The 18,272-nt window shown below is 46.3% G+C and overlaps 1 protein-coding gene across 6 annotated transcripts in view; it reads left to right on the top strand.

Moving 5' to 3' along the window:
* PHLDB3 (pleckstrin homology like domain family B member 3) overlaps nucleotides 1-18,272 on the top strand; it is a 166,158-nt gene that overhangs the window by 131,116 nt on the left and 16,770 nt on the right. For all 6 annotated transcript variants that reach the window (XM_069201320.1, XM_069201318.1, XM_069201316.1 and 3 more), the window contains 2 exons: nucleotides 1,857-2,058; nucleotides 7,183-7,270. In XM_069201320.1, coding sequence (XP_069057421.1) covers nucleotides 1,857-2,058; nucleotides 7,183-7,270 — 290 coding nt within the window. The remainder of the gene's footprint in view (nucleotides 1-1,856; nucleotides 2,059-7,182; nucleotides 7,271-18,272) is intronic.

Raw genomic sequence — 18,272 nt, 5'->3', positions numbered from 1 at the left:
TAATGATTAGTGGTTGTACTTATATTGGCAGCGCTGGCAGGGGCAATGGGTGGTGCAAGCTTCAGTGACCTCCTGGCACTTTTTTTTTTTAAACAAATTAAGCAGGGATTACCCGATCCCGACAGACCCCTACAAGCAGCTGCAAACAGCGCACATCTGGACGTCCGCCTCACTCACCTGTGGCTGTGTAACAGACAGTAATAATACAACCACACTCCTTTTAAAACTGTGGCAATGAGTATTGTTCTGCCTGGGAGGTACAAGTGACCTGTTAGGAAACGCAATCTTTGCTCTCATGTTCTAAATTGACCCGGAAGGATTCAATGTAAAATGTCCCCCTATTTATTCTTATTTCCCATTCCTCGTTTTTTGTACTCAGTTGTGTATATTTGGCGTTTAGTAGGCTCTAGGCACGTACCCTACACTCTAAGAACAGGATTGATTTATTGGACTGACTTATTCGAACATTCCTGGCACTGCACCCCCCCGAGATACCCATGTGCCCTTGTTTCATATTCTTTTTGATGCCCGCATGACTGCTGTTGCATGTCCCCAGTGATGGCCAAATTGTGCATCTTCTGTAAGCCCACCTGACCCAGAGGCCCTTCATGGCCACGTCACTTTTTCTGTGATGCCCAGATGCCAAGGATGTGTGCCCTAGGAGTGTCCCCATTCTGAATCCTGTGCCATGCTGACATGCCACGATGTGTATCCTGAGCGAAGCAACCTGCGTTACGACGCACATGGTACCTTTGTCTGCCTAAAGTGATGCCCAGCTGGTCTAGCTGTACATTTGCAACATTGCTACACTGCCCTACGCCCCTCTGCGAAGCCTGAACGGCGGCTCTGGACACTCCCCAGCGATTTGTCCGGCCTTGTGATAGCCACACAGGACATGTCCAGTGATGTCCGTTCATCTACACCGCTCCTCCCCTGTGATGGGCATAAATCATAGACACTGCCACACCCGCATGGGCATCCTTCCTGCTCGCTTCAATGCCAACGTGGTCAGTGCTCCTCTTCTGCAGATGACCCCATGGTGGTCCTTCCTGCCCGCTGCAGTGACCTTTACAAATTCATTGATGACTTGCAGTGCCCGCATGGCCCCCTTGCGTGGCTTCCGTTATGCCCACATACTGGTACTCTAACTTTCTGAGGTGCCCAGGTGATACAGCATCTCAGATCACCCATGGCAATGCAGACATAGTTGCAGCCCTAGTTCCCTGAAACGCCTACCGAGCCGCTCTGCCAGACGCCTGTGGTGCCCACTTGAGGGCTCTGTTTATTGCCCGTGATGCTCACTTGACCACCTTCCAGGTGCCCTGTGCTCTCACTGCCTACTCTGCTCATTGATGCGCCGCCTCTTTTCTGCGGTGCCCCATGGCAGCTCTGCATTCTTTTTGTGATGCCCACATAGCAACCTTTCTATCTTTTGTGATGCTCACCGGTCACCTTTGCTTTTCTGTGATACAACCTCCCCCTGACCTTTGCACCTCGCCCACCCTCCTCAACTTCAGGAAAATGCTCAAGACATGTCTGTTTGAGGAGTAACTGGCGCGCAGCGACAACCCTGAGCACCTGGATACCCCCAGGGTACTAACCCACACTTTACAAATCCATTGATTGATTGATTGATACCCACATAGCAACTCTGCGTCTTTTCTTAGATACCCTCATGCCAGTTCTGTCTTTTCTGAGATGCCATCATGACGATCTGTTTCACTCAGATTTGCATGGAGGCTCTTTGCTTATCTGCGATGCCAATATGTCCTGTAGGCTCCACATCGGTGTTGCCCATGTATATTTCCGCTGAAATGCCCATTAACAAATGTTCTTATCTTTTTATTTTGTTTCAGCCCAGAACGGAGTCCTCACCTTCCATTTGGCCAACCTGGGAAGTATCACAGGAGCCCAAGGGATCATGGGCAGCCCATCCATGCAGGTGGCCCGGCTCCAGAACCCACTTTACCCGCTGGTGAATGGTGTCTCCAATGGGCGCTTGTCCAATGGGTCCATCTGCAAGAATCCAAGTTTGAGCATCCCCCGCCTGCCATTCAGGTGAGGAAGAAACTCGCAGAGGCTCATATGACTGAGCGGTCCAGTAGGGTAAACAATGCTGGACATAGGAGTGTGGCTAACACCCAAGCTGAAATTGTAATCCTGGTTTCGATTTTTCTGTTCTGGGATTCCAGTTTCTTTTAAAGCATGAATCAACTATAGATTCACATGATGGGGATATCCCACTATGTAGTGACTGGGAATGTAAAAGTGACGTTTGGGGGATTTAGAGTTTGGCGGACGGATTACTCCATCACAAACGTGATAGATATCCCGTCTGCTGTATTACTATTCCCATAGGATATAACAGGATTGTAATATGGCGGATGGGATGTATGTCACGTTTGTGATGGAGTAATCCGTCCGCCAACTCTAAATCAGGCCTTTTGTCTCCTTGGCTTAGATTATGACCGGGGCATCTTCTAAATTCAGACTCTTCCACAATATTTGATGTATCCGCACCATCTTAAAATTTTCATCCGCTTTGGGTTGTGGTGAAGCGAATAGAAGTATATCAAGTTATCACTAAAGGAAAGATAAGAGAGACGGTGTTGCCGTGTGCATCATTTTTTGATGGTCCGCACCAGATCAGGTGATGTGAGAATGTCTCCCTTTGAAGCCTTTCCCTTTTTTCCAGTCCCACAGTTGTCATGTTGGTATACGGTGATTGTATATATTGAAGAGATCTGCACAGAGTCCATGCTTCTTGGAGAAGATATTGGTACCTCACACAGAGAGATCATTTTGCTCGGACTACAACCTTTGAGTCCTCAATGTGTCCTGCACCCAGTGCTTAATTTGTGCTTGTTGTTTCCGGTGCTGAGCACCAGCACTTATTTTTTAGGGCCAGGGGTTAATCTTCTGCCTCAAGCATTTGTTGCGAGCAAAAGACACATTTGGGAAAGGTGGAGGAAGAGAAAGACGGAAAAGCGCCACAAAGGGAGAACGCTGCAAGAGTGAGCTGAAGGGGCAGGGAGTGGCTTTATATGGATTGAAGAGGCCCGTGATGGCCCCAGGATTCTGCTGCCTCAATATTCCATATTCACACATCTAATTGCAGTAGCTGCGTGTTTGAGAGGAGGGCTTTGGGCACCGGCACCTTTTACTTTACAAATTAAGCACTGCCGGCACCGACCACGTTGCAATTTCGCTAGACGTCTTCCTTGCAGGTCCCCTTTTGCACCAATTGAAGAAACTCTCCCATCCGACCTGCAGGCTTGCGCCCCTGCCTGTGTGCGTAATCAATCCGACTGCACTCTAAGCACGTGCCGACACATTACAGGTCAGTGGGATGGTATAACAAAGGCCCCGATCGTAGGTCAGCATTGTAAGGCAGCGGAACAAGCAGTTCAAGAATGGCAGACTCTGAAAAGAAGCGTTCTCTTCGTGGCCAAGAAGAGACGGACGCTCATCCAAAGCTGGGCGGTGATCCCTGGCCAGGGCTGGACTAAAAGCGAAGGCGCATTTGCAGAATGAGTATCAATGGGATATCGCTCTTTGAGAAACCAGACCTTCAATACCAGGGCTACAACTCAAAAACACGAACAGCTCCATCAATGAGCTTTGGCTCCAGGCATGAATGTATTATTTAGGCCAGTCCTGTCCAAACTTTTCAATGCTGCACCCCCCCCCCCAAGAAAAAAAACCAAAACATTGAGCCACCAGAATTAACTTTTTTTACACTATTTTATTCAATAAAATTGGCAATGTTTAAATAATACTTAAACATTGTAGTTATGTTCAATTTTCCTTTTTAAAAAAATGCAATCAAAAACATGATTGCCAACTTACTATTTTGGTCACCAGTTTTGTTTTCTTCAAAAGTGTAAAAGTAGCCATTGTCTGATCCTTCACACACTGAGTTTGAAGCCCTCCCTCTTTGACGCTCACTCCCAGCCAGGATATCAGTGACAAAAGACGATGCTGATCACCCATTTGCTGACTGATCATCTTTAATTCAGTAAAACAAAGCATTGTTATCAGCACGGGGCTGCTCTTGCCCCCCCCCCTTGGAACCAGAGGGGGGCCCGCACCCCAATTTGAAGACTTCTGATTTAGACTGACGTAAGGAGGCTGAGAAGAGAACAATAATTTCCATTTCGGAAGTTCAGTAAGGCCCTCACCAAAATGGGATGGAAAGAGTTTTGTTATGTATGAAAATCTTTCATAAACCAGAGGTGAAGGACCTGTGGGAAAAGCCTGTGTGTATTAAGTAGCAACTTTTGACTTCTAGTCACATGATCACTGAACATTACTCAGTTGACCTAGTCACAAGAAGAGGGACACAGTAGTGACCAGGCATGGCTGTCGTTTATTCAGGACTGTTACAACCTCAAACCAACCCCCTGAATTTTATAATTCTGGTTGTTGATTCATGCACAGCTTGTGGCTGTTTTTGCTGTAAAAAAAGATGTATCTGCCTCCAACACAGGCGTTACTGCGTGAATACTTCTAGTTCATATATGAACCCATGTAGTCACCGGTATGATTTTGATTAGGACATAATGCTTTGCATCACTGACAGGCAAGGAATGTTAGATAACACAAATGTAATCTGAAATAGCCTAAACACTTAAGAGACAGCATGAAAATATGTTGGCTCATGCAGGGAACTACTGTTGCGTGTTGATAACGGTTTCTTACTCCTCCCCTTGCAGCCACGCTGCATTTGGATGTTGTTGCATGCAGGGCATGGTTTCTTACTCCTCCCCCTGCAGCCACGCTACAGTCGGATGTTGTTGCATGCAGGACATGGTTTCTTACTCCTCCCCCTGCAGCCACGCTACAGTCGGATGTTGTTGCATGCAGGACATGGTTTCTTACTCCTCCCCCTGCAGCCACGCTACAGTCGGATGTTGTTGCATGCAGGACATGGTTTCTTACTCCTTCCCTTGCAGTTACACTACATTCGGATGTTGTTGCATGCAGGACATGGTTTCTTACTCCTCCCCTTGCAGCCACGCTGCATTCAGATGTTTTTGCATGTAGCGCATGGTTTCTTTCTCCTACCCTGCAGCCACGCTGCATTCAGATGTTGCATGCAGGACATGGTTTCTTTCTCCTCCCCCTGCAGCCACGCTACATTCAGATGTTGTTGCATGTAGGACATGGTTTCTTTCTCCTCCCCTTGCAGCCACGCTGCATTCAGATGTTTTTGCATGTAGGACGTGGTTTCTTTCTCCTCCCCTTGCAGCCATGCTGCATTCAGATGTTGCTGCATGCAAGTCCTGGTTTCTTTCTCCTGTTCTTGTAGCCAGCGCTGGTCTCCAGTGACCTATTGTTGCCTACAGGTCATGGTTCCTTTCTCCTACTTTGTCAGCCATGCTGCACTCTACTGTTGTTGCATGCAGGTTATGTTTTTTTTTCTGCTACCCCAGCCATCAGAAGGTCTCTGCATTCAAAGACTGTTGCATGCAGGTCCTGGTTTCTTTGTCTTCCCTTTCAGTCACACTGTCTCTGCATTAAATGACTGTTGCATGCATGCCTTGGTTTCTTTCTCTTCCCTAGCAGTCACGCTGTCACTGAACTCAACTATTGCTGCATGCAGGTCATGCTTTCTTTCTCCTGTCCTTGTAGCCACCGCTGGTCTCCAGTGATCTATTGTTGCATGCAAGTCCTGGTTTCTTTCTCTTACCTTTGCAGCTACCGCTGGGGCTGCATTGAACTATTGTTGCCTGCAGATCATGGTTCCTTTCTCCTACTTTTTCAGCCATGCTGCACTCTACTGTTGTTGCATGCAGGTTACGGTTTCTTTCTACTACCCTTGCAGTCACGCTGTCTCTGCATTCATTGACTGTTGCATGCAGGCCTTGGCATCTTTCTCTTCCTTTGCAGTCACGCTGTCACTGATTTCAACTATTGCTGCATGCAGGTCATGCTTTCTTTCTCCTGTCCTTGTAGCCACCGCTGGTCTCCAGTGATCTATTGTTGCATGCAAGTCCTGGTTTCTTTCTCCTACGTTTGCAGCTACTGCTGGGGCTGCATTGAACTATTGTTGCATGCAGGTCCTGGTTTCTTTCTCTGACCCTTGCAGTCATGCTGTCACTGAATTGAACTGTTGTTGCATGTAGGCTATAGTTTCTTTCGCACACTCTTACAGCCATGCTACCTACATCTGTTGTTGCATGCAGGTCATGGTTTCTTTCTTCTACCGAAGCAGCATCCTGTGGTGTGCATCCCACTAGTGTTGCATGCCTGTCAGGGTTTCCTTCTCTCTCTTGCAGCCACCTCTGGCGAGACATTACTTTTTGTTGCATGCAGATCCTGGTTTCTTTCTCCTACCCTTGATGCCACCGCTGGGGCTACATTAAACTACTGTTGCATGCAGCTCATGGTTTCTTTTCCCCACCCTTGCAGCCACAGTCGGGGTACATTGAACTGTTGTTGCATGCAGGTGATGTTTTTTTTTCCTCCCATGCTTGCAGCAACCTCTAGTGATGCATTCACATATTGTTACATGCAGGGTCATGTTTTTTTTCCTACCCTTGCAGCCACTGTTGGCGATGCATTACATATTGTTGCATGCAGGCCATGGTTTCTTTCTCCTACCCTTGCAGCCACCTCTGGTGCTGCATTGAACTATTGTTGCCTGCAGGTAATGGTTCCTTTCTCCTACTCTTGTAGGCATGCTGCATTCATCTGTTGTTGCATGCAGATCATGGTTTCTTTCTCCTGTCCTTGCAGCCACAGTGAACTCTACTATTGTTGCATCTAGATCCTGGTCTTTCTTTTACTCTTGCTGCTTCCTCTTGTGCTGCATTGAACTACATTTGCATGCAGGTCATGTTTTTTTTTTCCTGTCACCCTTGCAGCCACTGCTGGTGATACATTACCTATTGTTGCAGGCCGGGCATGGTTTCTTTCTCTCACCCTTGCAGCCACCGCTGGGGCTTCATTAAACTGCTGTTACATGCAGGTCATGCTTCCTTTCTCCTGCCATTGCAGCCACCTCTGGTGCTGCATTGAACTTCTGTTGCATGCAGGCCATGGTTTCTTTCTCTCACCTTTGCAGCCACCACTGGCGATGCATTACCCATTGTTGCATGCAGGTCATGGTTTGTTTGCTACCCATGCTGCCACAAATAGCCTTGCATTCGCAATATCCTTCTGTTTTCTCTCTTCCAGCCAAGAAAACTCTCTTCCTAACATTGCAGAAATGGAACGTCGACTACGAGAGGCCCTGGCAGAAAAAGAACGCCTCCTGCGGGCCCGGGTAAGATACTTAACCATGCATCCGCTTTCTTTAAGAAAATAATGTGCCAAAGAAGTACCCAGTGAGCAGCGGGCAGAGCCAACTATTGAGAGCTGGCGGCAGATACTGTATGCCAGCTTCAACCAGTAACTCTCCTCTGTAATTTTAGCCTGCATCAATGGGTCCCATGGAAGTACTTCTCTACAGCTCGGCCTGCACAACCTCATGTGTGATCTGCGGCTTTGCTCTTCTGTGATATTAGAAATGACAGAAAGCTCTGCCAATGTGCCTTGGGTTTGATCTGAATCATATTCCTTGTATTGTAGTTAAGGGTGGGCAGACCTTGCAGAGTTGCATAAAAAGTGTGTGCGATTCTGAAGAGTTTTGCCAACGGGCGGAAAATGTGCATGTTGTACTGCACACACTGAAATTTAGTGCCAGTAGCGCGAGCAGTGCTGAAAAATCAGCGCAAACTGCACCATGATGTGTGCAAGAGCACACGCCTATTCCAGTTGATTCTGCTGCCGTTCCAGTAGAAAATCTACTCGAGTGGCAGCAAATCTACTCGAGGAGCAGCCCTCTGACTGAGACGGCCCGTGTTAGAAAATGACCCTAGAGGACGCCGAATCTCAATTCTGTCCATTCCGCAGTGGGGACGAAACAATTCCTGCACCCCTAATTATAGTGATAGCTCTGCAAATGCTGCTCAGGTTTGATCTGTGGGATTTCCCTTTTACTATAATTCTTGGATTGACAAATAGCTCTACCAGTGCAGTTGAGATGCGATCTGCAGCTTTCCCCTTGTATTATAATCCTAGGCCTAATGTGTACAGCTCTGCCAATCCACCTCAAGTGTGATTTCCAGCAGCGGTTCCCAACATGTGGTCCGTGACACATTCCCAGGGGATCCGCAGGTCTGGGCCAGCAGGAAGGTAATTCTGCAGCTGGGGCCTCTAAAAACACATTCATTTTTATATTACTTTTTTATGTAGCCATTTTAAAAGCACTGCAAAGTTCCTTGTACATCCAGCAGGCTCTCCTGCAAAAATAAAAGCATCAAGAGAACTCTGGTTATTACTTACCTGCTGGAGAGAGATGGAAGTTGTACCTAGTGGTAGTTTTGACTCATCTAAGGTAGAGCAGATGGTTAATATGCCTGCTGCTAAGAACGAGTATCATGCAAAGAACAGTATTTTATGTACATAGCACACTGGGTTACTGCTTTTGTCACAGAGATTCTTTTGTTAGTGTGCAGTTCAGAAGTTACAGTCATAATCTAGCACAGTGAGCTATGAACTGCCATCAAAGAGCCTCATGCAAATTGCATGCACAAATTAGAAAGTTATGTTTTTTTCCCCGTCTTTCATTTTCCTTATGCTGTTAAAAAAGGTCTGCTTGTGTAGAAATTCATTCTTTTTTAAAAAGTTAACTTTAACCACTGTGTTATGTTCTGAATCTGTGATTCTCCAGACTGAGCTCTTTTAGAAAATGCCTCCCAGTGTGTATGACGTGTGAATCCTACACCTTGTAGTCCCCTGTAAAGTGCTCTGACACCCTGTACTGGTGTGAGAGGTGCTATAAAACAAATGAAATACCTGAGACAGAGGCTATGGAGAGATGAGAGGCCCTTATGGTTTTACTTCCTTTACCCACGACATATTTATGTGAAAAAAGCTTTCTCAGATCTTATGTACCTAAAACAAAAAAAACAGACATCACTTGGGAAATGTAGAATCTGCCCTGGGGTTTCACCTTCCCTAAATAAAACCAAACACTGAAAAGTTAGTCGCCAAGATGTAGTGCCAACCTTCCATTACAATTTTTCAATTTTTGCATATTTTTTCAATATGAAATAATTATGGGCCTGATTCTAACTTTGGAGGACGGTGTTAAACCGTCCCAAAAGTGGCGGATATACCACCTACCGTATTACGAGTTCCATAGGATATAATGGACTCGTAATACGGTAGGTGGTATATCCGCCACTTTTGGGACGGTTTAACACCGTCCTCCAAAGTTAGAATCAGGCCCTATATCTTTAGTAATTCGAGTATTTGTTTGGTGTGTACTTGTTGATGTTTTTTTTGTGTGCTCATTACTGGTTTAATGTTTGAAATTCAAATCGTTCAGTGGGAGTCAAAAGGTTAGGAACCACTTATCTACAGCATTTCCCTTGCATTATAATACGAAGACTGGCACACAGCTCCGCCAACGCACCTCTGGTGTGATCTGCAGCATTCCACTTGTATTATAATACTAAGGCTGACACCCAGCTCCGCCAGTGCACCTCTGGTGTGATCTGCAGCATTCCGCTTGGATTTTATTACTAAGACTGGCACACAGCTCCGCCAACGCACCTCTGGTGTGATCTGCAGCATCCCCCTTGTATTAAAATACTAAGGCTGACACACAGCTCCGCCAATGCACCTCTGGTGTGATCTGCAGCATTCCGCTTGTATTATAATACTAAGGCTGGCACACAGCTCCGCCAGTGCACCTCTGGTGTGATCTGCAGTATTCCGCTTGTATTATATTACTAGGACTGGCACACAGCTCCACGATATCACCTCTGGTGTGATCTGCAGCATCCCCCTTGTATTAAAATACTAAGGCTGACACACAGCTCCGCCAATGCACCTCTGGTGTGATCTGCAGCATTCCGCTTGTATTATAATACTAAGGGTGGCACACAGCTCCGCCAGTGCACCTCTGGTGTGATCTGCAGCATTCCGCTTGTATTATATTACTAGGACTGGCACACAGCTCCGCCAATGCACCTCTGGTGCGATCTGCAGCATTCCTCTTGGATTATATTACTAGGACTGGCACACAGCTCCGCCAATGCACCTCTGGTGCGATCTGCAGCATTCCTCTTGTATTATATTACGAGGACTGGCACACAGCTCCGTCAATGCCCCTCTGGTGCGATCTGCAGCATTCCGCTTGTATTATATTACTAGGACTGGCACACAGCTCTGCCAATGCACCTCTGGTGCGATCTGCAGCATTCCACTTGTATTATAACACTAAGGCTGGCACACAGCTCTGCCAATGCACCTCTAGTGTGATCTGCAGCATTCCACTTGTATTTTAATACTAAGGCTGACACACAGCTCCGCCAGTGCACCTCTGGTGTGATCTGCAGCATTCCGCTTGGATTATATTACTAGGACTGGCACACAGCTCCACGATATCACCTCTGGTGTGATCTGCAGCATTCCGCTTGGATTATAATACTAAGGCTGACACACAGCTCCGCCAATGCACCTCTGGTGTGATCTGCAGCATTCCGCTTGGATTATATTACTAGGACTGGCACACAGCTCCGCCAATGCACCTCTGGTGTGATCTGCAGCATTCCTCTTGTATTATATTACTAGGACTGGCACACAGCTGCGCCAATGCACCTCTGGTCTGATCTGCAGCATTCCGCTTGGATTATATTACTAGGACTGGCACACAGCTCCGCCAATGCACCTCTGGTGTGATCTGCAGCATTCCTCTTGTATTATATTACTAGGACTGGCACACAGCTGCGCCAATGCACCTCTGGTGTGATTTGCAGCATTACTCATGTATTATAATACAAAGACTGGCACACAGCTCCGCCAATGCACCTCTGGTGTGATTTGCAGCATTCCTCATGTATTATAATGCTAAGGCCAGTACACAGCTCCGCCAATGCACCTCTGGTGTGATCTGCAGCATTCCGCTTTTATTATAATACTAAGGCTGGCACACAGCTCCACGATATCACCTCTGGTGTGATCTGCAGCATTCCGCTTGTATTATAATACTAAGGCTGACACACAGCTCCGCCAATGCACCTCTGGTGTGATCTGCAGCATTCCGCTTGGATTATATTACTAGGACTGGCACACAGCTCTGCCAATGCACCTCTGGTGTGATCTGCAGCATTCCTCTTGTATTATATTACTAGGACTGGCACACAGCTCCGCCAATGCACCTCTGGTGTGATTTGCAGCATTCCTCATGTATTATAATACAAAGACTGGCACACAGCTCCGCCAATGCACCTCTGGTGTGATCTGCAGCATTCCTCTTGTATTATAATACTAAGACTGGCACACAGCTCTGCTAAAGTATCTCAGGACTGATCGTCAGCTTTCCATTTGTGTTATAGTACTAGGACTGATGCGCAGCTCTGCCAATGTACCTCATTGTGGCGCCTTCTCTTTATATAGTACTAGGGCACAGCTTTTGTGCACTTTAATCTTGAACTACAGGTACCTTTTGCATCTTAAAACTGCACTGGACTGTGTAATGATCTAAGCACTTAAAAAAGTGGTTTCCTTTAACAGTAAATACATTTTATGTTTTCAGTATAAAAACACATTTAATTGTGTAGTCGATGGGCGAACTTTGCATGCAATTAGTGACAAGAGAACATGTCGGCAGAGGAGAGGCTGCCTAAAATCCCAATCAATGTTTTTGAAAGATGTGTAAATACTGGTTGTCCAAGCACATATACTTGCTAAGATGACGTCTAAAGTTGTCCAGGCAAATTGTAGTGATTTCCCACATTCAACATAGTTCTAATGGCCCAGAGTGGAATTAACAAAAACAGATTTTTTGAGTGAAATATACTTTATTTTAGCGGTTCTCAACCTTTTGACTGCTGCGGACCACCACTGAATCACTAATAAGAGCAGGACTCCACCAAAACAAATTGTTTGATAACACAGAAACAAATGTACATCAAGGAAAGCTACAAATCATGAAAGATTTTATGTTAATCCCAAGCAAAAATCGAAATTGTAATCTGAATGGGAAGCTTGGAGCTCTTTAAAAGCTAGCTTCACTTTTAAAAGATGTGATATGCTGGACTCCAGCATATCACTTTGTCATTTTTGCTCCTATCGCGTTCTCTTTTCGTCGTAGCACACGAACTTCAATTAAGGTCACCAATGGTCCACACTAGATTCTGTTTGCTGTACTTGTGGTGTTGCACCCACGAATGAAGATAAGGGTGCCAACTTAACTTTAGCTTTCAATTTCAAATTCCTGCTCATTTACAGAGCTTGTTTAAATTGTCAATTTTCATTCTTCTTTTTAGGGTCGAGCAGAAGCGCTCTGGCCCCTGTTGTAATCTCTCTGTGGACTTTTAACCACACCCATGTCACGCTCATCAGTTTTGTTAGTTCGTGGGCTTGCCTTAAAATTCACTCAGTTTCATTTGTTAAAGCTATGCATATGTTGTGCCTTTTCCAGTGTTTATCCCTTTTCGAGCACACTGGCCAACAACTGAAAACATACAAGGCTCCATGTTTTCCGCATGGCTTCTGGACTACTTTTTATTTGTATTTCCTGCGCAGCGCGATCTCGCTGGGCAGTAGTCAAGCGCTTTGCATGACATCGACCCTGTTACATGGATAATTGCATAACTGCCTATATGTTTGACTGCAAGCGAACTTCTGTTTTCTTTTGTTTGCTCCTTCACGCTCATGGCGTGGCGCTTTAAATTGTCTCGCTTATGTAAAACTGTAGTACTTTTCATTTTTAATTTATGTGGCATGAAAAGTCCGGTTACGCTAATAGCTCTAGGTCGAACAAATGCGAGACCCATTGCATTGCAAATGGTTGTTATTTATGTGCACTTTCCTTCTCTGCTAATGTTAGTTATTTTCTAAGCCATTGCAGACCCCTTGAGTAGGAGGCTTGGACCCAGGTTAAGAACCCCTGCTTTATTTAATTGAAATGCCACACAGTGCATGCATTGACGTTAGTACAGTTTCATTCTTTGTAAATGGCTGTTCCAAAACCCCTGTAGTCAAGCACCTTCTGCAGGGTGATTGACGATTGACGTACTGTGATAAGGTACCAACGATTGGTATGGTTTGAGCCTCCGCAGTTGAGTTTAGGGTCAGACGTCCCAGCCCTCCATGGACTGTGCAGCTTGGTAGCGAGGAGACCCTTCTCAAGCACTGACCCTCCATGAGCCGTAGAGAGTACAGGTCCCAAACTCGGTGGTATGTCCTGTGATTTTGACTATAGACGAGCCTACATGGGCCACGTTATATCTAGTAACCCCTGTGGTTACCATCGCGTGAGTTGAGACCTGTTTTTATGCGAGGGCTGAATAAGCATTTGACCATTCCAAAACCCTGAGGACTCATCCATATGGCTCCCGAAGATTAATGCATCTGTCTTTATTAGTCAATGATGGATCATGCAGGAGTTAGTCGATGTTATTGAGGCTAGAGTCCGACCTTCGATTTGCCCAGAATCACCAGCTTGTCGGTGTACAGCATTACATAGACCTGTGACAACCCAACCTCGAGAGGAACAACTTTGGGCATTATCGGAGCTGCAGAAATCTCCGCGCTCTGTACCCTTGTATTGCCAGATATATATCTCAGTTCTTGTATACAAGTTGCCAGAATGATCAGGCTGGAGCCTGAGCCAGGGTTAAAATCTGCAGTGACTTGATATTGCAAAATGCAATTCCAAGCAGTTCCTGGTCAGAGGTATTAAACGCTGCACGTAAGACAAGAGTTATCCCTGACCAACGGAGGACCCACCCACATCTCCGATACAGCTCAGCTCGAACCTTCATTGCCTCCTACTAGTCCAAAACAGAGTCGCACGCTGCCCCTAATGTTCGACCTCTAGTAATTATTACTACTACAGTGCTGAGACTTTCAACCATTTCTTCCACCCATTTCTTCCACCTCCCCCCCCACCCCCCCCACACACACTCCCCAAAAATCTTTTTTTCTGGTCTGTTCACTGGAAGTTCCTATTCATGTTTCTTTTCGATACAAACCGGTCTGTAACAACTAGTTTCCAACAAATTTTTCTAATCCGGATTTGAGAACATTTAATACCAGTTCCCTCGAACTGGCAGATGATGTTCCTCTGTTCTGCTGACTGAGCTCTAGAACTTGTTTCTTGCAAGAATAAGAATTTACATTCACGTAGAATTCAAATGTTAAAAGCTTGGATCTTCCTGTCTTTACAAAATGCATGAAAGATCTTCTATAAAAAGAGAAATACGTTCTCTTCCTCACATTTTTCAGTAACACTAGACGCGGTTCAAATCTGACAGTTCCCTGCACCATGTTTCGAGGAGTCTCTGAACTTGTCTCAGCACCTTCATGCAGGCCAAACTGCAGCCAACACACGAACTGCCCTGAACTTCAAGAGGGTGCCGGGAACACGGTTCAGTTTGGTCTCTTTGGGGCCTCGTTGTGGATATGAAGCATTATTTAAATTCTACAGTGTGACACAATGCAAAGGACCTTCATTGAGAAGGAATACAAGGGCAGTAGAGACTCGCCACGTTTGCAATCCAGTTTTGCACAGCTTAAGGTGTGTAATTTGAGATGAATTCCCAGTCCAGTTGAACACAAAGTAGCCTTCACTGCTTTGCAGTCAGATGTGCAGAGTAGAGTCTAGAGCAGTCTCACACCCTGCAACTGGCGGAAGGCTTGAGGCACTCCCTCGCCAGTCTTCCTCTGCGTCGTCTCCAGCAACCTCTTACCACACAGGCGGCGTCTGCTTCCTCTTTTGCAATCCATTCCTCTTTGTGCCAAGTTTTTTTTTTTTTTTTGAGACCTCAGCAGTCTCATGTGATCAAATGCGGGAACATCTAAATTTACGCCTTCCTGAAGGGAAAAAAGTGTCCGTGGGGTAGGACACGCCCTCCTGACCAGTGGTAACAGGAAGAAACGACTTGTCTGAGTCCCCGTTAGCTAGTTTGCACCACCACAGATGCGGGAGGGCTGCAGCCAGAAGCAATAGGAAGGAAGGCGCCTGAAAGCTTTCCTGATTGGAGTGTGTTAGCGCCAATCAACAACTCAAGCAGTTGGGGTGCAGGGCGCTGACGTGGCAGGTTGCCGCTATCCCGACGGACACTGCAGGTACCAGCTCAACTTTTTATGCAGCTTTTAGCACTTGTGGTAAGCCTTCTCATCTAAACACTTCTAATTTTGGTTGAAGAAGAAGCTGAGTGTAGTGCGTTACGCTTGTATTACGCCTTATGTCTCCATCCACCCTATCTGAGCTTTCTCTGTTGAGACATAAGCATTAAAGCACCATCAAGGCTGTGCATGGCTTGTGTGGAATGTTCAGGTTTCACTGTTGGCAACTGGAGCAATCCTTGGTGGATGCTGGGTGTATCGTGGTCTGAGGAATAACATCCTTTGCATGATCTTATTCAGTGCACTGAAGCACAGGACGATGAAGTGCTGTGACCAGGATTAGAAAGTGGAGAGGCCACGGTTGAATACTATGGTCTCCATTTTGAGAGCTGGCTACTTGGCACGACTCTGCAGATTTCTTTATATGATGCCGACCTGGGGTGATGAAGGCGCCTCTTCAGCCACATATGCCCAGTTCTACCAATGTCTATAACAGGGTTCTGCAAAGTTGGTCCTGGAGAGCCAGGTCCATGCCAGGTTTTTAGAATATCCACATTTAGAAAAAAGATGTTTCAGAAATCTAAATTTTTCTAAATGTGGATATGCTAAAAATCTGGCATGGACCCGGCTCTCCAGGACCGATTTTGCAGAACCCTGGTCTATAGGGTGGGAGGCATCTGGCTGAACCCGCTTCCCCTAAAATGGAGTCCTTCAAGGTGAGCACAGTCTGTACCTCGGTGCTGAGAGGCTGCCAAAGAGTTGGACAAACCTAGGTGTAGGGGTACAGGCCAGCCAGAATGTACCTTTCATGTACCATCCCCACATCTAAATCTGGCTTTTACGAGTTATTTGGCCTGATGAGGAATAACATGGTGGCTCGGTTTTGCCAGGTACGAAACACCATGCAGGCTCATATTCCTAGTTGAACAATGGTTCATTTTCTGGCCCGTCTACCACCCGCCTTTAGTCGGTATTACATGTGAGTGAGTGAATTGGTTATGGTTTGGGAGGTGGTGGTTGGTTGGGGCGTCCAGCGGAGGCTGAGCAGGCGTCTGTTGATGCCCGGCCTCTGGTGATGCGTGCAGTCCCTGATCTGTTCAGCAGTGGTTGTACCGATCCACACCTGATACAAGTGGGCCCAGCATTCCCACACCTGGGAATTGTGGGAGCCAGTGTGATCAGGTGAGTGGTACCCAAGGAAGATATACCGCTTCGCCAAACTTGTAAACCGCCACTGAGTTTTGGGGGAAAAAAAATAGATCGTAGGATTAAGGTTGAAAGTCAAAGTCAAACCTGAACTCTTCCCTATGTTTTACTGACACCTTTACTGTTTTCCTAATGGGACTAATTCTTTTGTTTGTAAACTTTCTTTGAGAGAAAATGTTCTGTGGCTCTAGAGTATCTTATAGCAGCTGTGTATCTGGACTATTTACAGAAATAGTAATACAAATGATCACTGTCCCCTGTTGAACGCCGTGCTCCCTCAAATGTTCAAGGTGGGTTGGTTCTCCTTTCATCACCCCTTTGAGCTTGAAAGTCTGAGTCCAGTGTCCAGGTTTGAACCTGTGCCCTCGCTGGCGAGACTCTGCTGTGGATATGTTAAGTAACTATGGTACAATATTGAATCCATCACTGGAAGAGGTGAGCTCCCCAGGTTTTCTCAGGGTCATGTTATCATTGACCGGCGTAATATTGAGTTTCTTATTTGCCTATACCAAAATATCCCCAGACTGGGCTTTCCTCAGCCCATTGATGTTCACCTCTTGCCTGCAGAAATGTAGAATTGTGGAGGACATTAGAGTCTTAAATTACATTTATGGACAGACCATTGCACACTGTTGCATTTTAAACAAGACACACACACACACACCACACACACACACACACACCACACACACACACCTCTCTCACTGAGCAAAGGCTCACAGTTAGGACAAGAGATGACCAAGCCCTTCGCCGCGTGCTCGCTAGTTCGAATGCACATCATTGTCTATTAGTCATGCATCTGCTTCCCCTCAGCCTAAATAAAGGACTGGATAAGTATGCTTCATTGTTCATCACCGCAGCAAAGGATTCCTCACACCAATGTGCAGTGTGTATCCTCCACCTTCCAAGCAGAGTGCTGCACAGTTGGTGGTCACATACAAGCTGCTTCTTGGTGCTTCTGGAAATTGTCCAAGGAGCATATGTCCTCTTTTGATTCATTTGGTGGCCACTGGCTTGACGTTGTCCAAGCTTGCCTATACTAGTGTTGATATATGTTTCTCGTTACTGACTAGGACTTTCTGCAGTAGTAAAGGTTCCTCTCATGCCGTATTTTCAGCTCCCTTTTCAATGCAGTGTAAAACATGTCCTAGCTTGAAGGCCACAGTGTGATGGTGTTCCTCTCACAGCTTGTGTATTCACGCTTCCCTGCGGCAGCAGCGTTACATTGTGTGTTTCTATCCAGCTTGTTTGTTCACGCTTCTCTGAGGCAGCAGCGTTACATTGTGTGTTTCTGTCCAGCTTGTGTATTCACGCTTCCCAGAGGCAACAGCGTTACATTGTGTGTTTCTATCCAGCTTGTGTTTTCACGCTTCTCTGAGGCAGCAGTGTTACATTGTGTGTTTCTATCCAGCTTGTGTTTTCACGCTTCTATGAGGCAGCAGCGTTACATTGTGTGTTTCTGTCCAGCTTGTGTATTCACGCTTCCCAGAGGCAGCAGCGTTACATTGTGTGTTTCTGTCCAGCTTGTGTTTTCACGCTTCTCCGAGGCAGCAGCGTTACATTGTGTGTTTCCGTCCAGCTTGTATGTTGACGCTTCTCTGAGACAGCAGCGTTACATTGTGTGTTTCTGTCCAGCTTGTGTGTTCACGCTTCCCTAGAGGCAGGAGGGTTACATTGTGTGCTTCTGTCCAGCTTGTGTATTCACTCTTCCCAGAGGCAGCAACGTTACATTGTGTGCTTCTGTCCAGCTTGTGTATTCACGCTTCCCAGAGGCAGTAGCGTTACATTGTGTGCTTCTGTCCAGCTTGTGTATTCACGCTTCCCAGAAGCAGCAGCGTTACATTGTGTGCTTCTGTCCAGCTTGTGTGTTCACGCTTCCCTGATGCTGTAGCATTACATTGTGTGCTTCTGTCCAGCTTGTGTGTGTTCACGCT

The sequence above is a fragment of the Pleurodeles waltl genome, chromosome 7 (genome assembly GCF_031143425.1).
Source record: "Pleurodeles waltl isolate 20211129_DDA chromosome 7, aPleWal1.hap1.20221129, whole genome shotgun sequence".
NCBI classification, from domain to species: Eukaryota; Metazoa; Chordata; class Amphibia; order Caudata; family Salamandridae; genus Pleurodeles; species Pleurodeles waltl.
Note: the sequence above shows the minus strand (reverse complement) of the source record. Positions and strands in the feature narration are given on the sequence as shown.